Source organism: Protopterus annectens, chromosome 8.part0 (genome assembly GCF_019279795.1).
Source record: "Protopterus annectens isolate FY-2018-M chromosome 8.part0, PAN1.0, whole genome shotgun sequence".
Taxonomy (NCBI): Eukaryota; Metazoa; Chordata; order Ceratodontiformes; family Protopteridae; genus Protopterus; species Protopterus annectens.
Window position 1 is genome coordinate 1,314,369,712 of NC_056741.1, and position 24,702 is coordinate 1,314,394,413.

The 24,702-nt window shown below is 38.6% G+C and overlaps 1 protein-coding gene across 1 annotated transcript in view; it reads left to right on the forward strand.

Annotated features, from left to right (window-relative positions):
• The window catches only part of CADM4 (cell adhesion molecule 4), a 1,113,916-nt gene that overhangs the window by 306,681 nt on the left and 782,533 nt on the right, over positions 1–24,702 (forward strand). Inside the window, exon 5 of the mRNA XM_044079430.1 lies at positions 17,463–17,624. Within this exon, the coding sequence (XP_043935365.1) occupies positions 17,463–17,624 (162 nt within the window). The remainder of the gene's footprint in view (positions 1–17,462; positions 17,625–24,702) is intronic.

A 24,702-nucleotide genomic window follows, 5' to 3' on the forward strand; every position in this document is an offset into this window, starting at 1 on the left:
GCTTACTATGGTGCTTGCACCGCTGTTTACTTTTAAGGATGCTTGTCAAATTTAAGAATGATTATTGGATGGAGTTTTAAAGAGGTGATGTCATGCTTGCACACCTAGGGCAGACTTTAAAAAAAATGAGCAGTTCTGATGTGCACTTTCTGTGCAATGTGCAATCACTGGGGCATCACTGAGCAATTTTTAATCTGAAGTACATGTTGTGGAATAGTGCAGCTGAGAGACATAATAGCAGGTTCATAAACAGCAGCTGCAGGCTTGATGTACTCCTCATTTTGAGAATATTTCCTCCAGCTCAGGAAGACAGGCCCAGCCCAGCTTGGAGCATGAAGGTTCGGTCCTAGTACGATGATGGACCTGCTGTCTAATCCATGCAGAATTGTAACCGTGGCTCTGGTACCTTCCTAAGAGCTTCCTTTCAGAAATCCAAACACTATTTGTTAAGTAATGCCAAACTAGAAAGAAGGATGTCACCTAATCTGGAAGGGATAATCACACAAAATAAAAAGATATGTCAGGCCATAACTCAGAATAGGAGAATCAAGTCATTGTACTCTTATGGTTTCTTTATTTAACGAAGACTTTGAAATCTTAATGGATTTGGGGATTGGTTATTAAGTATAAGGGGTTCGTCTAACATGCCTGGTGCTTGTAGCTGTGTTAGATGTACTGGATAACTTGTGTGTTCTGCCCTAAACATTAATGAGGCATTGCATTGCTTTTAAAAGGACCTTTAGTCTTCATTTATTTGCATACATTTAACTGTTTACCAGCTAGAACACTGATCACACTATGAAAAACTGCGGGCACAGCCTGGGTTACATGCAACAGTAACAGCAGAAATTTTCAGTTAAAGCATCAAAGGTAGAATTGACCAATCAGATTTTGTGTCTTCAATAAGGGCTGCTGTATACATATTTATATGAAGTGGAATTAAGAGCATTGAGGTACGTAAAGCAGAAACAAACAGTTTACAATGGTAATATTAAGGTAGCAGGAGTAAGATGAGAGGATATAGAGGTATGCATGTGATGGTATAAAATCTTTCATTTAGCTTTGTACAGGGGCATTTTACAGCATAGCTGGCACACACAAATGGGAATTCTTGGATTTTGAATAACTGTTGCAGGGTCTAAGACCTTCATAGTAAATGTATATAAAGTCTGTTACATATGTGTGTCCCTATCATTTATCCTGCCACCTCAAGTATGACATCATTATTGTGATTTTACCCATTGTGTTGTCTTACATCTAAACTGCTTGTTTTTCTGTTAGTTGGATTCTTTGCTATCCTGTAGCTGTTTTCATGTTGTTTACGAACATATGCCTGGTCACTAATTACTGCCTGCCTTTGCCAACACATGCCTGGTCACTAATTACTACCTGCCGTTATTGACCCATGCCTGTTCACTGATTACTGCTTGGCCTTACTGATACATGATTCCATACCTCTCAACCTCTGAGTGCAAGAGATCTGGACAAAACCCAGCAAAATGGGGAGATAAAGGCCCAAAAGTAGGGACATATTTTAAATATTGCTCTTATAAACTTAGAAAGTTGCTAGAGTAATAATGTTTGTTTTAATATACATTTTCTTAAGGCTTTAAAGTCTGAAACTCAAATGTATGTCATTATTTAGTTACATTCAGATCATCCCAGTAATTTGCCAGAACACCACAAATTTTATTGGAAACAGAAAAAAAAATATGAGCCAAAAATCTGGACAGCTGAGAGGTATGATGCTTGCTCACTAATCACTGCCTGCCCTTGCTGGCACATGGCTGTTCAGTTACCACTGCCTACCCTTGCTACCACTTGACTGCTCTCATGTCACTGCCTGCACTTCCTGCCCCTTGGCTGTTTACTTACCCTTTTATGTCCTTACTGTCATGTGGCTAAGTTATCATTGCTTGCCTTTATTGCCATGTGACTGTTCAATTACCACTGCCTCCCTTTCCTGACTCATGATTTCACCAGCCACTACTGGTCCTGACAAATGTCTGGTCACTTATCACAGAATGTCCTTGCTGGCATATTACTGTTCATGAATCACTGCCCTTCCTCACCAACATAGATATTTTTCTAACCACCATTATTCCTAATTCTAATACCACTGTTATAGGTTCATAGGTAGGTACTAGGCTATCTGCCCGAGGGCATTTATAAGCCTAGCCAGAGTGTGTCAGCTTTCTCTGCCCCATTGATTAATTAACTGAGCCTCTGTCAAGAAGAGCCAATGAAGTGATCCCAGGGGTGTATTTTCTGTTACCCATCCACTCATCAAGGTTTCTCTTGAAGAGTGTTAGTGAAGGGCTCTGCCTAATGTAGTTAGGAATTTTGTTCCAAAGCATGGGGAGTCTCTGTGACAGGAATCTATCCCTCCATCATGTTCTATTTATTGTTGTGGTGAGGTTTAGCTCACTAGAGCAAGTGTTTCTCAGTGACTTGGATTTCTTTAGGTGGAGCATGTCCATCAGTTCTGAGTTGGACATGGCTTTGTAAGTCAGGCAGAGATCACCTCTGAGTAAGCGATATGCGACTGAGTACAGGTGGAGTTTTTCCAGTAGGGCTGCATAGGACATATGTTTGAGGCCAGTAATCCTCTTGGTGAGGTACTTTTGTGGTCTTTCCAGCTGTTGGAAGTGTCTTGTGAGGTACATCCCAAATGGGGCATTGTACTCTATGATGGGTCTGATATGTGACAAGTAGAGGGGCACTATAACCTCTTTATTTCTAGATGCAAACCCTTTAGTAATTAGATGGGCTACATAGAAGGATTTCCTAACTACTTTGGCAATATGATTGTCAAAGGAGAGATTACTATCTACCTGGGCCCCAGATCTCTTCTTACCTCTTCTGTATTAAGGGGGCTGCCACCTATGTGGTAATTCATGGGTGTTTTGTTTTTCCCAAATGGGATGACTATGCATTTTTTGGCATTTAGCTTGAGACCATGACTTTGACACCAGGTGACCGTCTCAGTAAGGCCCTTTTGGAGAATGTCCGTGTCAGCTGGAGAGTCAGTTATGGCTCCCAGTTTGCAGTCATCGGTGAACTTGGTTAGCCATAGTCCTCCTGTGTTTGCCTGTACTTCTGAGAAGTATATGCTGAACAGTAGGGGTCCCAGGACCGAGCCTTGTGGGACACCACTTGTAACTGGTTTAGAGTCGGACCTGAAGCCCGCTATTCTTCCGTGTAAGTTCTGTCTGTAAGCCAGTTGGCAACCCATCTCGTGACATAGGGGTTTATGTTCAGGTTGGTGAGTTTTTCTATAATTCCTGAGTGGGGAATGGTGTCAAAAGCCTTGGCAAGGTCAAGGTAGGCTGTGTGAACTACCTTCCCCTCATCTATGGCCTTGGTGACTGTCTCGAAGAAGTCAACCAGGTTTAGTAGGCATGATCTGCCCTTAACAAAGCCAAACTGGGTCGGGTCAAGTATTTGGAGGTTCCTAATGTCTTTGTTAATGAGTTTCATGATGATGCGCTCCATAGCCTTGCAGACCAGGCTAGGCAGGCTTATGGGGGCGATAGTTACCAGGTTCAGTTGTGGCCCCTCCTTTGTGGAGCGGAATAACTGTTGCTGTGCGCCATTCTATGGGCATGTAGCCTGTGGAGAGGCTGAGGTTGAACAGTGTGTTTACGTGGGGGGTTAGTTCGTTCTGTAGTTCGTGCAAGATGCAGCCTGGGACACCATCTGGCCCCATTGATGCTGTGCTTTTGGCTTTTGAAAGGGCTGTTATCACCTGTGCATCTGTGATTTCCGGGACATTACACTTTTCCGGTATTGTTGTGGGCCCTTTTAGGGGTGAGAGGGGGGTGAAGTTTGCACTGAATCTATCTGCCAGGATGTTGTCAATATCAGTAGGTTCAGTATGTTTTGTGCTATTTTGCACTAGCTCAGAGCATATCTGTGAGTTGCGACTTAGATTCTTGACATAGCTAAAGAAGGCTTTGTGGTTATCTTTTGAATCCTTGGCTATTTTTCTTTCGAAGTTAGCCTGGAGAATTTTATGAGGGACCTTAGTTTCTTACTGATACTAATCAGGGATGTCTTTTCTTCTTGGGATTTTCTTTTTTTCTGAACTAGTTTCCTCCTTCTATTGCATAGCCTGTTTATTACAGTGGTCCACCAAACTGGTTTCCTTCTCTTAGGGGAGTGAGTCTTGGTTTTGCTAGGGTTGGCATGAGCCATGCATCCTTGTAGGTGCTCATAGAGTGCATTTGTAAAGGTTCCTGCATCTTGGACACTGTTATCCTTTAGCATGGGGGCTGTGAAACTTACCACCTCTATCTTAATTAAGGTGAAGTTTGCTATAGAAAAGTTTTTTACTGTGGTTTCCTTGGTTAGAGGTGGTGGTGTGGTATGGACATCTAGAGTGATTAGTTTATGGTCTGATCTAACCAGTGATGGGTTGACTTCCGGTGTGGAACACCTGTTGCCCATGTTGGTGATGACCAGGTCCAATATGTTTTCACCTCTGGTAGGGGAGTTTACCAGTGTTGAAATTGATAATTTTTTCTTTATACTGCGGTATCATTCTTGGCGAGGGCAGGATGCTACTCAGGGTCAGGGTCATACCTGCCTGGGCTACATGATCAGAGAGCTCTTCCATGTCTCTTTTCATGTAGTCTAGAGAGGTACATCTCAGGTCATTCACAGCAAAATGAACAGTGACAGAGTCATATTTGTACTTGTTCTGGAGTGACCAGAGTGACCTTATTTAAACACTTTCCCTGGGGAAGAGTCTTGGCGCAATTAAACATATGAGTTTACTACTTACTGATGTCAGTCATTATATTATCACTTGTTTTTTTCCAGCAGTAAGATTTTCCTTCCTTAGCATGTGGTGGCATTTATGTCATGTCATTTTGACATATTTGTTAGCCCATACATCTCTCTCTCTAAAGCAGGCATTATATCATGCCATCTTTAGATGATGTTTCAATCCCGTTTTCATGTTGGAGGCATCTTACAGTGGCAGATAAGATGTTCATCATTCCCACTACCACAGTAGCTTTTAGGCTATATTTGTTGTGTCTTGCCCAAGATGCAACAACCCGCAAACTTCCAAAAACTACCACACGTTCATTCTGACTGCTGATTGAGCAGCCCTGTGGAAGTAAGCCAGAGTAAATAATCCTGAGTACTTTCTTGCTGGCTCATGAAGAAGCAACTCAGAGACTTCACAGGAGTAGCAGTTGATCTTCAGCTTCAATGCTGGTAGATAAGTCCCCAATGGGAACCCTTCCACACAGAATATTGCCCTTTTATTTTACTTGGACTCTTCAGTGGTATTGCCCATTTAAGAGACCAGGTATCTTTATAATATCAAAAGTTTCCTGTAAGGGACTGCTATTTTTAGCTTTGGCTACATTGTGGGCTAGATATTTATCATACTTCTACTTGTCCACCTCAAGCTGAACTAAGAAAATGACTTACCAAAGAGCCTTTAATGATTCTGCCAGTTCAGTCAATGCCTTATCTGGGGTGGGGAAACTCTGTAGTGGGCATTAGTCATTCCTCAGTCCACTCACATTCCTCTTTGACTTTTTCTGATGTATTCCTTTCAGCCGTCACAAACCAGGAGTCAGCCACATCTTCACTGGCTATTCCAGTGTCCAAATTGGGCATGGACGAACCATTTCTTCTGGATCATGGAGAAGCACTAGGGGATGCTGCTCAATGTAGCTAGGGGAAAAAGACCTCTTGATGAGGCCAAAGTACTTCTCCAAGTCAGTCATTAGCAGTACTTTCAAATAAAAAAAAAAGTTTAAATATTGTTCAACTGAAGACATGATGCCTGTTAGAAAAGATGATTTTCTTACCTTAGCTAAGAAGTTGTTACAAGCTGTTAATCCTGGTGCTCAGAAATCCTTGCATGAAAAAGAAACATTCCTGAGGAAGACATGTCAGAGGATAGTGACATAGATAGAGATAGGTCTTCTTTTCCTATATTTTCCTAATCCCTTTTCTCTGATTCAGAGGAAATTTAGTACCCAAAACCTTCTGTGTAAGAATTTTCCTTTTCACTGGCTATAGCTGGGATGAATGGGGTGTTTGCCTAATTCAACTCCCAGTTCTCCATTATTGCCAACCTTGGAGGGTATATATATATATATATATATATATATATATATATATATATATATATATATATATATATAAAATGCTGCCTGGAACAACCTTAATTCTGAACCTTCTGAACCTTCAGTTCCTCCCTAGAAAAGCAGATTGATTTCATAAACTTTCTGAAATTAACAAGCATTTATTTTCCTACCTCATGTCTAAAACTGCAGCCATATTAACATCTTTTCCAGCTGAGAACAGGCTCTTGATGTCCTCCAATCCTTCTCTTCTAGACAAGGAATGAAAGGAATTGGATAGATTTGGTAAGATAATATTTCCCTCTTCCATGTTGATGCATATATTTCTTAAATTATCAGACTCATATGTGGAAGCTTATGCTTTTTTGTATATACAGACAGTTTCTGAGAATTATCGACCACAGTTCACCCGGAAGAATGTGCCGCAAATCAGTATTCCATTGTTTCTAGTATTTCTCAAGTGTCACACCATGCCTTAAGGAGTGTGTATGATTGTGCAGATACTGTGACTAGGGACACTACTACTTCTGCTGCGGCAGTATCGAGGAAATATGCCTGGACATGTATTCAAAAGTTTTCTGGTAAGATAAAGTCTAAAATGTTAAATTCTGCTTTAGATAAGGAGGTTTTATTTGACCCATCTGTTACTCAGGTCCCTCAAAAATTTGATGAGAGAGGAAAATTAATACAGGGAGTTTCCAAGATTTTTTTATGCACCCCCTTACAGATTTCCCAGATCCTGTGGTTCCCAGCTAAGAAACAAAACCAACAATACCTGCCTTCTAAAACAAAACAGAGAACCAGAAAGATATGGCAGAAGGGGAATAACAAGAAAAAGTATCTCTTCTCAAAAGGACAGTTTAATACTTCAGAACGACTATCCAAGCAATTTTCCCTGCCCACAATCTATCTCCAGTCATAGTTCTTTGTGGACTGAATTGTATTCACGTTTCCTTATTTAGACAACTTACTCATCTTTCCAAAATCTTTGCTCAGATGTCAATAGTCATTACAATAGGTCACTTCTCTTCTAACAAATCTGGGGATCCAGATGAAGCTTCAGAAATCCTCCTTATCACTGTCACACAAGATTGTTTTTCTAGGCTGTTGCATGGACACCTTGCAGCAAAAAGCCATTTTGGCAGAGGAAGGGTGGGATTTTATCTGGAAACTTTCCAACACTTCTCAAGTCTGTCATATTTTAAAGAGTATCTTAGGATTCTGGGGCTCATGGCCTGTATGATTCTCATGATTCTTCTTGCCAGGTTGTACCTGAGAAGACTGTGTTTTTTTTTAGAAACACACAGAGCCAACATTTGCATCCTCTGGAATTTCAGATTCCATTCTTAGGTGCTGTAAAAAAGGAATTGTACTGGTGGAGACTACAGAGAGAAGCAAATCCAGTTCTTCCTTTTTCTCCTGTACCTGCAAGCCAATCTATGACTGCAAGTTCCTCAGATTTCACTTGGGGAACAGTTTTAATGGGGTAAAGGTATAAGAACAAACCAAAGCATGTCAGTGTTAAAGAGATGTGGAATATGATACATGCCTTAAACTTTTGTCATAATTTATCATCCCCAGGACCTCTTCAGAAGGTTATAGATGACATCACAGTGATGTTCAGTTATACATAAGCAAGGGGTCACCAGGTCATACCCTAACTGGCTGTGATGGCTTGGGAGGTAGCTCTTCAGCTCTCTTTATCAGCCAAAGCATTTTGCATTCTGTCAGAGTAACAAATAGTGGCAGGCAGGCTAAGCATGTCCAAGACAGACACTCGTGAGTGAAAATTGAACGTGGGGTCTGAAGGAAATTGATCCAGTTGTGGGGTCATTCCCATTCCTTTATGCATTTCTGCCCTTGCCACTGATATCCACATATGTCCAGGGTAATTCTGAAGATTCAGAAGAACTTTACAGAAATCATTATGGTAACTCCTTTTTGGCCCTGGCAACACTAGTTCTCCCTTTTTTGAAATTAGCCAAGGGCATTTACCATAAACTAACTCACAAATGGGACTTAACTTATACAAGATGGCGGGAGTTTTATACACCCCAGTCTCAAACATCTTCAACTAATTGCCTGGATGATTCAATTTTAAATCCTTTTAGGCAGGTCTTTCCAGGGAACATGCAGTAAGTATAAAAGGTGGCATGAATAACTGCTACTAGAAATTCTTATATTGGCAAGCGGGAGAGATTTTCTAGTTGGTGCTTAGCTGATGATCTGTGACCGATCAGGGTTTTTGTACTACTGGTGCTTGAAGTTTCTGTGCAAGTTACTATCTTCTAGCCTCTCTTATTCCACTATAAAGCTATATCTTGTAGCCATTTTAGCATGTCTCCCCAGGGATCTACATCTTTCTCCCTGTTTATAGGTAAAACAGAATCTAAAAGAAGTTTTACACCTGAGACTTCAATGTAAACAGGTTTCTCATAATTGGAATCTCAGTTTTGTGCCAGAAAACTGACTATATCTGTTATGATCCCACCACAGCTAGCCAATATGGGATGACCCCTCTCTGGGCCAGTAATCAAGCAGCCTGAATCCTTACCACTGACATTGGAGAGGGATGCTGGCTTGGAATACAACTGGATCCACTATATTTACAGATGTAGACCTCTCTACATCAAGCACAATTTCCCTTAAGAGCACACAGGGACTCAGTCCAGGGTCTGGATCTCTCTATCTGTCTCCCTCCAGGTTCCCAGCAAGACTTCCCACCTGTACAGCTGTAGGGTTAAGTCCTCAGCAGAGTGTCCAAGCCAAGTCCTCCAGGACCCTCTCTGTTAACCCAATGCTTCATGTCCCTGCTCCAAGTAGCTGACACACACTGTGAGATTTGATTTCTCACACACACACACACACACACACACACACACACACACACACACACACACACACACACACACCTGGGAAAGGTAGGCACAGATTTACCTGTTGCGCCCCCTTCTACACAGAGTTTAAGGTAGTTATCACTGCCACCAGACACTCCACAATTAGCTACTCTAAGGCCCTTAACAAAGGGTGCCCAATTATACTGTGTAATATTAATACTAATACAAATGGTAGTAGTTGACCAAGGCAGCTAGGCCTTCTGGAGGGGCTCACACAGTGTCACCAAGCACTCTAAAAGGTTAAGTACTTTCTGATGGAACCAGCCAGATTAAAAGTTTAAAATATACTTAATAATAAATAATAAAAAAACATGAACATACTGAATATATATTTACAGTAAACCACAGAGTTCAAATCACAGGAAATATTGAAAATAACATTGATGGACAGACTCAGACAAATAAAGAGAAATAATATTTAAACTAAGCTTCACTATATTTTCCTGACTGAATTGAGGAGAATTATTATTTCCTACTTACTTAACAGAGCATGGACGATGATGTGGTGGATGGTCCTTGTTGTCAGGTCTAAGACAGAATACTCAGACTACTCCCTGTAATATCTAAAACGTAATTTCCAAGATGGCTGGCAGGATGACCTCATCTGGTCACCTGACTCTAGGTTTTCACAGTATCCCCCTTTGAAGCTGATACAGGAATTTAGCACATATGGCTACAATACACATCTACATGTCTATGCCACTGTCCTGGAGCTATGAAACAATTACAGTACTTCCCCTCATCTTTACAGATGCTATTAAACAATGGCTGCTCCAAGACCTACTGAATCCAATTCTATTCATGACTCTGGGATGACATTTTAATGGTTTAACAGCTCATTTACATTTCCCTTATTTTTCTTAAAGTAAGCTTGCTTGTTAACCTCTGTTCTTCCAGTGTCCTTTGCTAATATATATATATATATATATATATATATATATATATATATACATACATACATAAAGTCTCACATGTATATTCCTGTTCTGTCTAGCAGACCCCACTGTTGATACATTTTTCAACACTAGCAACTTTACAAATACATTCAAATGCCATACAGTTCCAATACATTTGTTACACAAACATCTTGTACACATCAGTTTGATATTCAAATGACATCATTCTTTACAAAACTCCAGCTAGCTATGCTGGCACTAGCCCATATCATCACAATATCATATTTTGAACCTCCCAGTCAGGCTGACCTTAGTTTCATTACTTGGAAAACTGTTCTGCTTGTAGCTCTGACATCTACAAGAAAAGTGTCTGAGTTGCAAGGTCAAACCCCTCTTTCGTGTCCACAGTTGTTCAAAGATCACACTTTGTATCAGGCCATCAATCTCCCTGTTTTCTGTCCAGATTCAGAAAACAAGGGAGAAAGTTTTCTGGAACTGCATAGTTAACTCAGATACTATCTTGACAGATCTAAGTCATTTAAGAAAGCTATCCAGTTGTGTGTTTCCTATACTGGGACTAAAAAGAGGTCAATCCATGTCTAAACAGACCATTTCCAGGTGGTTGTCTACTGATATCATGTTTTGATACTCTCACCATTGAAATTCTATTCCAGGCAGTGATAAGGTACATTCATCTAGAGCTTACTGGAAAGGGATGAATTCTAGAAACATTTTAGAGGTAATAAACATTGCCCACTATCCATATATTTATAAAGTTCTACAAACTAGATTCTTTTTCCAGGTTCAGAGGTAGCTTTACTAGGAGCATTTTCAAGGGACTCATGTTTATAGGATGATAGCATTTTATATATATATATATATATATATATATATATATATATATATATATAGATATATATGTATATATATATATATATATATGTATATGTATATATATATATATATATATATATATATATATCTAACAGGTAAAAAGAGAGACAATCAAATATTAGACTATGTGGTGATTATAATGAAAATTATAATTGCAGGAGACTTTAATTGTAATTTAAGGAGAAGCCATAAAAAGAAAGGGAAAGATGTTAGACATACAGGGAGTGACAACATATAGTAAAATAGCTGTGTGAAATAAAAGTCATTAGACTTATGGGGGGTACTTGGATCTGAAATTGATTATTTTATATTATCAGAATGCTTGGGGGGTAGCAGATGATGGTACAGTTGTGGCATGTTTTTCAAACCATTAAATAATAGGAAATTGAATAAAAAGAATAAATGAGACATTATGAGATGAAACTGGAGAGTGGGAAGTATTGCAGTTATGGAAAGATCATGTTAACCATGAAGGATATTTGTAAAAACTGGTCTAACTAGTGGATTAAACTTAAAAAGAAGTACCAAATGTGTTTTTTCCCAGAGGCAGGATGATGTAAGAAAGGAAGAGAAAGTAAAGTGCGGTTGAATTTACAGAAACATAATGGAAAATTTTAAGAATATTGCAAGAGAGTATTATGATATAGAAAAATAAATGTATAAAATACATTGAGAAATATAAGGCAGAAATATTATTTACAAGAAGAAGAAGAAAGGATTCTACTCCATATTTGGGCAAAATAGTAAAGGAGGATATTATTGTAATGACAGAAATTAAAAATGTAAAAGGAGAGGTAAAATGAACACAAGAGCAAATAATAAATATTGTAGTGCAGCATATGGAAAATAAGAGAGAATGGAAAGTAAAGATATTTCTATAAATGAGTTAAGGAAGAATTTGAAAAATAAATTATTAGTGAATTGGATGATGTGCTTCAGTGAGTAAATGCTGATTCTGTATCATGCTTAGATGGTATAGGGTAAGGAATGTAAAAGAAGTTATTGGACTCACAAAGCGAGTAGTCTACAAATGTACTGAATGAATGGTTGAAGGAAGGGTTTGTTTATGGAGACTTGTGTAGCAGAATATTTAAATTTATATGAAAAAAAGATGAGAAGAAGGAAATAAAAAATGGAGAACCATCACAATAAATAACACAGATTATAATTTTCATGGGAATAATACAGAAGAGAATGGAAAGAAGTATGATGGATGTTATGGAAGAAATTATATACAGTATAAAAGGGAAAGAATGTCAAGAATTGTTACTGGGTATGAGAGAAATTGTGGATGATATAAGGAGGATGTAAAACTTATGGTAGGTGATATTATCAAGGTATTTGATTCAGTAGGACATGATGATGTCCGGACAGTGCAGTGGTGCAGCAGTAGTGTTGTCGCCTCACAGTAAGAGGTTCTCCGGTTCGATTCCCGGCTGGGGTGCCTTCCGTGCAGAGTCTGCATGTCCTCCTTGCGTTCGTGTGGGTTTCCTCGGGGTGCTCCGGTTTCCTCCCATGTTACAAAGACATGCATCTGGAGCGTTTCTCCCCGGGCCTCTGCTGAAAATTGGCTCATTCCAAGTCAGACATTCCCTGTTAACAAATGTAAAATAAAATAAATGATTTGTGGGATGTTATGGATAAGTATGGAGTAGATAACAGAATTAGGAGTGTGTGTGGTAAAAACAAGGATATCCCTTGAGTGGAATATTGTTTGCATTTGTGATTAATGAAGCCATGAGTGAAGAAGTGTATAAAATGAACCAGATATGTAATGCATTAGGAGGTGGTGATGCCAGCAGTTTTGACATACTCAGAGAATATAGTTGTAGTTGCCGAGACCAAGATATGGATGGGCAAGTATTGGATTGCCTGAATGGATGTTTACAGGGAATGAGAATAACCTTGAATAAAGATAAAAGTAAGAGTTTTAGTGATGTTTTGAAAATTAGGGTGTGTGTATTTTTCAATGAATGAAGTGTCTCTGATAGAAATAAAATTTGGAAAAAATATGTAGTTATGATACAATGGGAGGTTTTATTAAAAGAACAAAAGAAATATGTATTCTGTAGAAGATGTTTAGATTAGCATTCAGGAAAATGGTTTATCTGGTGAATTTGGTTGTTGTTGTGTCTTTCGGCTTATCCCGGTTAGGGGTTGCCACAGCGGAACTCCGGTCCGCTAATGTTTTGTAGTGGATTTTTACGTGCCGAGTTTCCAGCCCTGATGCACAACCTTCAACGAAGGCGCGCCCATTCACGCATGCCTCCACACAGAAGACGCTCTAGCTGAGAATCGAACGTAAAATAGAGTATTTGTTAACTGTTTATGTGATCACAGTTCAATATAAAATAAAAACTGTGCAATTAGTGTATTTTTCATATGGGATTCAATAATAAAACTAGTGAAATGAGGTGTGTCGTGTATGGGTGAAGATGAAGGGAGACTGCGGTTACTAAATCCATTTATTTGCTTTGCTTCTTTAAACTTGTAGAGAATATTATAGTGGATAAAGGAAGGAAATGAAAATGTAATAGTGAGAATGTTTAAATATAGTGAGAATGTTTAAATATAATTATAAAAAATTCTGGGAGATGATGAGAATAAGAAAAACTGAAAAAGAATATGCAAATGAAGACATTAAAATTTGTCAAGAAAAATACTAACATGGAAAATAAAAAATTGATGATACAGAGAAATTTAGAAAGATATAGCATAATAATATGATGAAACGATATTATTACTTAAATACATGAGTAAATTTACCAGAAGATGTTATTAAATCCATTAAAGTAAGGAAAATGTAACGTACAAAAATAGCAGAGTGTCAGGATTTCTTATTGAGACTGCTAAGAAAAAAAGCTACTAGTAAAGGGGAATTGGCCATATAAAAACAAAATAGACACCATATGTTTAATTTTGGGGAGGACGGGACAACGGCATGTTTTTGAAATGTTAGAGTGGTGAAACTATGAAAAAATGTGTGTGAAGAAATTTTTTTGAGAATATTAATGACACAATATAGATATGAATGAAGGGTAAATAATTATTTATTTTGTGTAATATGGGTTATTTGGAATTAAAAACTGAATGGAATTTTGTTTATTGGGAAATGGATTCTGGGAGGTGTGTTATGAAAAATCAGATTATTATTGTGGAAGCAGGAGTGGTGATCAGCTATGGAAGAACAACGATGAAGATATAAGGAAAATAATAAATAGTAAGAAATGTTTATATATATGTGCCTGTAAATATGTAGATTTTTGTAAATGTGTAAATATTGCTATGCTGTATTAAACAAAGGACCCCTATTCATTTTGACAGATGTCATGAGATCTTTTATATCTATCTGACCTACCACCAATTCATACAGGTGGGACTTCAGTTTAACATCTCATCTGAAGGATGACACAAACAGGAGTACAGCAGACCCCCCCCCCCGCCTTTTACTGCATTGCAGTGTCAGCTATCCATCTACTTGGGGTGGGAATAGAACCCACACTAAAGGCAAGTATTCCACCTGTTGCGCTACTGCCACTGACATTAGCCATCTACTTTTTTCTTTTAATAAGCTGCTACTTTATCACTGTCAGTCTTTTATTAAGCTGTTTATTTTGTAACATGTTATGGTTCTATAAAATGGTATACCTTTTCTGTTGACCTTTTCTCAGGCTGTTTGCCACTTCCTATCAGTGTCTTGTCTTCCTGATTACTCCTCCATACCATTCTGTAATGCAGATGTATGCTCATCCCCATTCATTTTTAAAATACCAGTTTTCTTCTGTTCTCATTAAAGAAAATTCCTACCAAAACTGGAAGCATATGTTTTAACCCAAAATTTTCTTTTCTTTAGAGCCTCAGCATCACTTTACCTGTATATCATTATTTATAATTTACTATACTCCACAAATGCATTATTTAGAATTTATATTTGTGTATTTATGTTTTTATTTATTTGACATTTGTTTACCAGGAAAGTCCAAATGGGATAATATCCCATTTTCAGTGGAGGCCCAGGGAAAAAAGCTCCACATTGACGTAATATGGTTACAGTTAAATAAGGTTATTACAAAGCCTAATACAGAATGACATATTAAGTAAAAATTCGGTTTCAGCTCATACAGTGTGACCCTACACATACACAGTGCAAATATTTGGATAGATCACAACTTGCAGTTCATAGACATGCCATTAAGCAGAATGAGTACTCTCGTAGCTTAGGCAAAAAATGATTTCATCTTTGTTTAAGAAATAGATTTTATGAATTCCTTCTCTCTTAACATAGTCAAAGTATGCTGGTGATAGAAGGAGGGAGGGACTAATTCAGCTTTGGGTAGTGCAGGAGCAGACCCAGGTTTTATTTAGGTAGCCTTTTAATAGTAGTTTGAAATTGGAGAGGTTAGAGGGAGATCTAATTTGCCAAGTGATAGAATTTCATTTTCAGTAACAGCGTATGAGACTTTGGTCAGAGGATTTGTGGGGTTTATTTATGATGAGAAGATGTTCATTAGATCAAAGTAGTCTATTAGGGTGAGAGGAATGGAGAATAGGAGTAAAAGCAGGGCAGTTATCGCTTTGTGAACAATTTAATGTGTAGAGATAAGCTGTATGTAATCTAAGTGATGAGGCAGTTCAAGTCAATTCAATGCCTTAAGGTCAAAAGTGTGGTGGCTGCAGTATTGTTTGTTGGTGGCAAATTTTGGACCCTTACTATAGCATGCCTCCAGCTTATTTTTAAATGCAGCCTGAAGGTTGGTTAGGATGGTGCACCGTATAAGAAAGAGGGAGAAGGCAGGTAGTGGCAAAAGTAGTTTTGGTGGTGTAACAAAGGAAGTCTTTATGCTTGTAGAGCATTCCTAATTGTTGGTAAGGGTTTTTATGTTATTTTGAACATGGAGGTCAAATTCAAAGTTATCTTCTATAATCACTCCAAGAAGTTTATGTGTTTAAGTGTGTGTATATATGTGTATCTCTCTCTATATGCATGTGTATATATATATATATATATATATATATATATATATATATATATATATATATATATACACACACATATAAAATCTATACACACACACACACACAAACACACACACACACACACACACACACACACACACACACACACACCTATATATATGCAGACAGTTTTGTTTTTACATCCTTTGCCTACCTTTCTACCTCCCACAATGCACTTTGTGTCTCGGTAATATGACATATCTTAGATGCAGTAGGTCAGGTGAGTTGTTTCTGTATTCACTTGTAATGGTCACTTATCTAACAGCTAGAAAAAAATGTCAGAATTTCTTCTTTTTTCTGAATTATGATGATTTATGGGAAGTATATGCTACTACTACTTTCTGTTAAGTATTCAGGAATGTAGTTCTAGCAACTTTGCATACTGCATCTGCAGTCTCTTAATTAGTGGTCAGAAACAGAAGCTCCACCTAATTCTATGTGCTAAAAGCTGATACGTCATATACCTGACAAGGGACCTTCAAACAACTTAAGGCATTCTTTATTACCTGTAAATTTCCTGCAGTTATGTGGATAACAGCAATGCACAGATAATCTAAGCATATGAAGAAATGAAACATATGTGATTTTTCCTCTTTGCTTAAAGATTTCTGTAGCATTTAACTTTTTCCAAAACAAGTTGCACTTTAGTTGTTAATGTGTGCTGTACAGTATGTCAGTGTTCTAATAAGACACAGAGCTAGGATGTAAAACTATGGGTGGAGGCTAACAATGATAACTACAGAACAGACTGTGATTTTCTTTGTTTCATGCAGGCTATGAAAAAGTAGTAAAAGAAGTGGGATATACATGTGTTGCAGCAAAAAAAAATGATGTCAGGAAGTTGAAAAGGGATTTCTTAAAACTGAGCTACTACAAGTTATTGTATTGTGAAAAAGAAACACTGGGATGAGGCTAACTACACTGAAAACTAGAATAGCTTATTCGTACATATATTTTGCACAGCTGTGTATGTGTCACAGTCTTTCGCATATAGTAAACACATTCCTATTCATACATCAGTCTTAGAGTTGTTTTTTGTTGTTGTTAGTCCCATTATATCCACTCGAGGTGGTGGTGCTGCGGTAGCGTTGTCGCCTCACAGTAAGACGTTGTCCTGTTCGATTCTCAGCTATAGTGTCTTCTGTGTGGAGACATGCATGAATGGGCGTACCTTCGTTGAAGGTTGTGCGTCAGGGCTGGCAACTCGGCTTATAAAAATCTACTGCCAATCATTAGCGGACCGGAGTTCCGCTGTGGCGACCCCTAACTGGGAAAAGCCGAAAGACACAACAACAAAAACAACTCTAGTTTCATCTTCTTGTATAGCTATTTAGAAGCTGCTGCCATTTCAGCCACGAGTAGAAATTACTGTGTAAAGAAGTAAAAAAAAAAAGTTTTGTTCAGTTATTAATTTGATAACTAGGTGAATGGATTGGGCCACTCACAACTTTTTTTGCCACTGTTTTGTTTTAATAAGCTTCAGGCTGGTTACTGCATGAAGGAGGTAATTTTGCAACTTTTACTGCCAGTGAATGCCTTTCAGGTTAGCTGACTATGTACAGATTGTATTGCCTGTGGAGCAGTTTTTAATGGAAACTATACATGGCATACTATAAATTATTGACTTGTTCTTTTTTCTTGGTTCCTAGGTGCTGTTAGTCGCCAGCAAAATGACAAGACATTTAGTGTTGCCAACACAATCCGCATTCATGTGGAGCGACAAAATGATGGGGAGACAATCACGTGTGAGGCCTCTCATCCGGCATTAAACCGACAGAAGAAACAGCTTCACCACATACTTGATGTGCAGTGTAAGTATTGTGCTGTTATACTTTTATAATTTTTGTGTGGATTACTGTCTTTGGTGGTAGTTCATTGACATGCAGCAGAGATCAAAGAAAGTTAGAATCACTTGAAATGCAAATATAACCTGAATAGTCTCTTTTGTAGTTTGTGTGAAATGCATGGATTCTTATGGCCAAAAAAGCAAGTGGTTAATTCAGTCTACTGCACATTACCTATACCTGATGGGGAATCAGTTCAAGTTCCCATGTGACCTTCAGGAGGCTGAATCCCCCTGAGAAGAGGGTTCATATGATGTGCCGTTTTTGGGACCAGATCCTTATACCATTCCCTCAGGGACAAGGGGTCCTGACTCTAAAATGATTACTTAGTGTAATCTAGGAAATGTACAAAGAGGTCAAATAGAAAGTAACACTCTAGAAAAGACTGCCAAGTATACAGAACTGCACTGAATAATCAGATACTTTGGACTTTACAAATGGTCGTTAATGGGATTATACGGAGGTCGTTTATTGGCTGGATAATCCTGGTTGGTGAGTCTAATGCGTTCTCCACGTTATGCCTAAGTCAGCTTTTGTAAGTGCTGCTTTGTATCACTTCTGGCCTTCAAATTACCGAGACTTTACATCGGTGCCATCGGCCATCTACTGGGACTGTTGTTTTTTGAATGTATTAGGTTCCTTGAGCAACGGTTATTTTCCATTAGTGACACTGTGTTTTTTTACACTTCAGGTTTGGGAAATATTGGTTGGATACTCTATTGGCTTGATATTGACTCATGGTATGATTCTCCATTTATTGGGGGACTAATGCGGATGTCAACTAGTTGTTTATTGTTCGAATACTTTGGCGTTTAACAATTTGGTTCCTGAAGGTACAAGATTTTCGATCATGGACACACAGAGTTAAAGGACTAATATATATGTTATTAACATTTGCATTTGTCTCTGGGACATATTTTTTGGTTGTTTTTTATCAACCATAGCATTGTCCAGATCTAATTTTTAGTTTTGTGAATATCTGTTAGGTTGACATTAGGGGCTCTCAACAACGGACACATTAGGCCTATGCCTTTTAACTATATACCTTTCCTGAACACAGAGGATTTTGAGTATTAGCTTATACCTAATTGGATTTCATAACTGTTGCGATTTTTTGGGCTGCTGTTTTTTTGAATCACATCAACAGACTATTGGGGGTGGAATACTATATTGTTTATATAAGGGCGTTTGAAATTTTATGCTTGTAATCATCTTCATTTAGGATTCAACAAATACTTTTTGGCAAAGGCTTTCCTGTGATTTATACATGTTCCTATGACAATCATATAGTGTATTTGTCTACTATACACCTGGAGCATATTGGTTGTTGAAACCGTTTAATTTTCTCCTGATTCAAACAACAAAGGTTGTTTTATATTGTATGTAAGTTTTATTATTGTTAGGATTTCATTGTTTCCCTCTCCACTGTTCAATGGTACCTTTGGTTTCTTCCAAATTTCTCCCATAATTTTTTGAATTTATTTCACCCCCATCTCTCTCTACCATGTTCCTCCTCCTATCAGCTCTCACTTACATACTCTCTCCTCCCACTCTGATTTACCTAAATTGGTCATCAGTTCCTGTACTACAGTGTCAGTCAAATAACTGATCTCAACTAACTTTCTTCTTCTGTCATAATGTTCCAATACTATTTAATACCCATTCTGCTAGGCTCATATGTACTCACCCTGTAAGAAAACCATATGCTTATTGGCTATCAATACCCTAAAGACCATACTATTACTCCAGAGATAAAGCATCCCACCTTCAGCCATGCCCATAAAAATGGGAACAACTCAGCCCCTTGCTCACTCTTTCAGCATACCAACCCCAGGCACCCCAGCCTTAGATCAAGACAATACTACAAACTCTTACATAAACTTCTGAGACTTATTACTAAGTGCAAACCCAGCCTCATACTCGGTGGTGACGTTCACCCTAATCCTGGCCCATCCACTTCTGGTAAATGCACCCCCTTCAGTTGTAACTTAAGCTATCAAACTAGAATCAGTAGAACAAAAAACTCTCTCCTGGCCTGTCACCTCAATATTAGGAGCATTAATAATAAGGTACATGAACTGCATGCTCTCCTGGCTGTCCACTCCCCTGAAATACTGTGTCTATCAGAGACCTGGTTAAAACCTCACACAACTGATAATGAGGTGTTACCTCCTGGGTATAATATACACAGGGTGGACCGTGTTTCCAGGAAAGGTGGTGGGGTAGCTATACTTTACAAATCTGGGTTAAATGTGACCAGAATTGTTAACCAATCACCTCAGATCAACAACTCTGAGATTCTTGCCACAAGATTACAGCTTAATAAAAATAAATGCATTAACATAATCTGTATGTATATCCCCCAGGCAACAACTTAGACACACTTGAAGTCACCCTCCACTGGCTATCATGTCACTATCCCCAAGAAACTCTACTGCTTGATGACTTTAACATAGACTGGAGCACCTGTTCCTCACAATCCCCCTCTACCCATATTAACCTGCATGCTTTCACACAAACCATAACTACCCCAACCAGGCTAGGTAAACCCATCCAAAAAGAAACCATACTCGACTGGGTTCTTGTAAATAGCAACCCCCAACTGTACACTGTGGGTACCCTTCTCAGTGACCTAAGTGACCACCTCCTCACTTATGTCATTAAGCAAAAAGCTGTTATCCCACAAATTCCCATAATCAGGAAAGTCAGAAACAATAAAGACTTTCACCCTGCCAAATTCCAATGGGAACTTATCTCCTGTAATTGGTCTATGCTAAAACACCTTCCCCTGGAGGAGTCAGTTGCATATTTCAACAATAAATTTCTTGAAATCCTAGATCTGCATGCTTCTGCCCACTCAAAGTGAACAAAAGCTAAAACTGCACCATGGCTTTCTAAAGAGACCAGACAAAAAATCAATAGCAAAAACAAATTATGGGCCTTATGGCGCTACACTAAAGACCCCCATGATCATGTTAAATACAGGCAAGCTAGGAATGAAACTAAAAAATCCATTCTAACAGACAAAAAACAATACTATCATAATTTACAGATAGTTAACTGGAACAATCCTCAGAAGTTCTGGGCAGGTCTGAAAAATCTACTTCACCCTGGAAAAACATCCACCCCCATCCCCGCTGCCACCATTGATAAATCTCCTCAGGATGTCTCAGACTGCTTTAACTATTTCTTTACTGAAACAAGACACACCCTAACTAGCCAACTACCTCCTAGCTCCCCCAGCCCTGATAATACCACCCCTGTAAACCAACCCTCATTTAGCCTCCAACCAGTGCCCACATCACTCATTCGCTCTCTCCTCAAAAAATTAAAACCCACCACACTCGCTGCTGACCAACTCCCCACTGAGTACCTACAAAAATCAGCTGATGCCATTGCCTATCCTTTATTGATTCTAATTAATTGGACCATAACAGAGGCAAAAATTCCCACCTTATGGAAAACAGCCTATGTAATCCCATTACATAAAGGAGGATCCTCCTCGGATTTCTCCAACTATAGACCAATTGCTATACTTTCCCCACTGGCAAAAATAATGGAGAAATGTGTACACAAACAACTCATCCACCACCTAATCCAAAATCACCTCATGGCCGATACCCAACATGGATTCTGACCACACCACAGCACAACCTCGGCCCTCCTGGCTTTCAACAATACCATAAACAACCATAACAACAGTTATATCTTTTCTGCCCTCTTCTTGGATCTCTCCAAGGCATTCGATATGGTTGATCACCAACTTTTGTTACACACCCTGAAAACTTTCTATCTAGATTCCAAAGCCCTGCTGTGGTTTAAATCCTACCTCAGTGGGAGGCAGCAGGCTGTTCGCTGGAAAGACAAGCTCTCTAACATTCTACCAAACACCTTTGGAGTGCCACAAGGCTCAGTATTAGGGCCTCTACTGTTTTCCATCTTTATTAATGACTTATACACTGTCATCCCAAATGTCAGTTGTATCCAATATGCTGATGACTCCACCCTGATTTGCTCTGCTATATCTCCTTCGGAACTGAGGTCTGCCACCCAGACCACCTTTAATACCATAGAAAACTGTCTCTCTGAATGTCACCTGTTATTAAATCCCCAGAAAACCAAAATGCTGTTCTTCTCACCTACACAAAGGACTGCTGCTTTTACCTTTAACATTAATGCGAAGGATGGCACTGTTTTCTCCCCCGACCCCTCTACAAGACTACTAGGAGTCATTATTGATAATAACCTAAAATTTGACTTGCATGTCAATCAATTAATCAAGAACATCATTAAAAAATAGGATCACTGTATAGAATAAAAACCTTCCTAACCCCTCCAGCCAGGATTGCCATAGCCCACACCCACCTAATCCCAACACATCTATATGCCTCCCCCTTTTTCTCTAATCTAAACAAGTTGGTCCTAAATAGATTGTCATCCTGTTACAATCACATTGCCAGGTTTGCCACTGGCCTGCCATTTAGGACACCCCACTGCATTTACCTCAAACAGCTTGGGTGGCTAGAACTTCCCAGTCTAATCCAATACAACCTTCTGACTATAGCTAAAAAAATTCTCTATAATCCAGATAATACACCATCCCTAAGGAATATTATAACCCCTCATAACAATCAGAGACTGCTTAGATCCTCAAACAAATTACTAATTCAGACAATCAAAATTAACAATACAGCTGGGGATGCCCTCTTTGCAAACTCTGTAGGCAGAGTTTGGAATCTCCTTCCAGCCGACATTACTTTGCTCTCCTCCCTTTGCCAATTTAAAACCAAACTCAGACATCTGGCACTAAACTGGCTTTGCCACTGTAACAAGCTTGGTTAACCCTCCTCATAAATGTATATAATATATTACTTTCTGCCTACTGTCAATGTTTTTCCCTGACTTAAACCAGGGATAACTATACCTGTGAACTTGCCTATCTCATGTTTTCATGTATCCTCTGTAAATAACTTACCTGTAATTATGTCTACATTGTTATATTTTTGACTCTGACTACCTTGGAGATTTTCTCCCCAGGCCTCCACTGAAAATGGACATGTATCCAGTTGGACTATCCCGATCAACAAATGTAAAATAAATAAATCAGTTGTCTGTATGCCTGAAATGTAGACTTTGTAGCAAATGCCATTATTCAGACGTCTCTGCTTCTTACTGGACATTTACAAAATCTGAGCTGTCCTTTAGTTTGCTGTCCAGACTCAGAAGCATTGGTGTGTTGGGCAGTCTTATGCAAAGATGGAGAGCTGTTTTATTTATTTATCTATTTATTTATTTTTCCCCTCTACATTTCTGTCATTCCTTCTCATGACATATCTCATGGCCACAATGGAGCTCTGTGGTTCGTTCTCATTTCCCATTGTTGCCTCAGAAAACCTGTTTCTGGATTTTCCACTCTATAAAGAGAGAGAACATGATTTGGGTTTCTCCTCTCACCAGTTTCATATCAAGTGAGCTTCAGCATAGACTGTAGGACTTTGGTTTTGCAGAGGAGCATATTGTTCAACGTAAGTAAAGCTCTGAAAGGGTCCGAAAGCCTTCACGCCCAAACTGTCTTTTAGTCAGCTCAGCTCAAGCTGCTTGACAGTGTGGGTGCATGGAAGGTGCTCTGAAGCTTTGGAAGCTGGCCAGCTGTTATATCATTGGCAGGATATAACCCAGATAGGTAAGACTAATGCAGCAGTGATCATTTGAACATCTACTGTTATGGTAAGTACAACTTACGCAACTGTACATTCCTTCAAGACTCTCTAACAGTGGGATACAGATCCATTCAGAAATGAATAAGCATGTGATTATTGCTGCAGGGAATAAAAAATAGAAATGTTTATGTTCCAGAGATAGGGTTTTTCCTTGCTTTGTCCACTGCCTAGGACTTTTTAAACTACTCTCTTTACTGACTGATTTACTGAACTGGTTGTTAACGAACTTAGTCTTACTGGGCAAATCCTGTTTACAGGATGAGCCCAGCCCAGTGATGCAGGCAAATGACAGATTACATAACTGATACATAGTTCAGTTGCTCAGTGCTACACAAAGTAACTTTAAAAGGTAATACATTGTAGGATTAGTCAAGAATAAATAGTCACATTAGTAGGCAAACATCCCTCATTGTTTCTTTTACACGTTAAAGTGTAATCCATTGCCATCATACACTCAAATTGGTTTCCCAGAATACAAACAATTAGCAGCTTATTAGATAGAGTACATATCGTTTACAAAGTTTATGTGTGTTACAAAACAATTCTCATAACAGTACCTCAGTCTGGTTGATTATATAAGTAGCAGAGCTCAGGTCATGACTTCTACAGCTGTTGTGGTGTCAAAGATGGTCTTTGAACATTTGAAATTAACTAGTTTTGTGGCAGTATAAACTACATAAAACTGAGATTGGAGAGGTGCTAATTGCAGTAGTGTTTCATGCAACAGCTCAGACATTAAAGCAGGTCCTTTAATTACAATTGTTTCACTGCCAAAATCAGGTGTATGACATTTCATTGAATCTTCATTGCTTTGAAACTGAAATGGCCGACCTCATTTCACTTAAAGCTCATTTCACAGAAAACCTCCTGAGTACGAATGTACGAATTATATCTTAAAATGTGTTTTTGCAGGGGGGAGTCCCCCCTGCAACCCACACCCCCTTGCACACACACACACACACACACACACGCACACACACACACACATATATATATATATATATATATATATATATATATATATATATATATATATTTATATATATATAAAAAATCCTGGAGGTGCAACTCAGAACCGAGATGAAGAAAAAAAGAAATGAAAGTAATAACACCACAACGAAGTTTTTTAGTGCTTTAGTTCCACTTTTAATCAAAGGAACTTCATCAGAAAATATGTATAACATAAATCATTACCTTAAATACCCAGTGCTTAATTGTTCATCCATTCTATATCATTCTATATCAAAACTCTTTGTTAAAATAGTTTGTTTATCTTTTCAGCTTTTCCCAGTTAGGGGTCACCACAGCGGAACTCCAGTCCACTA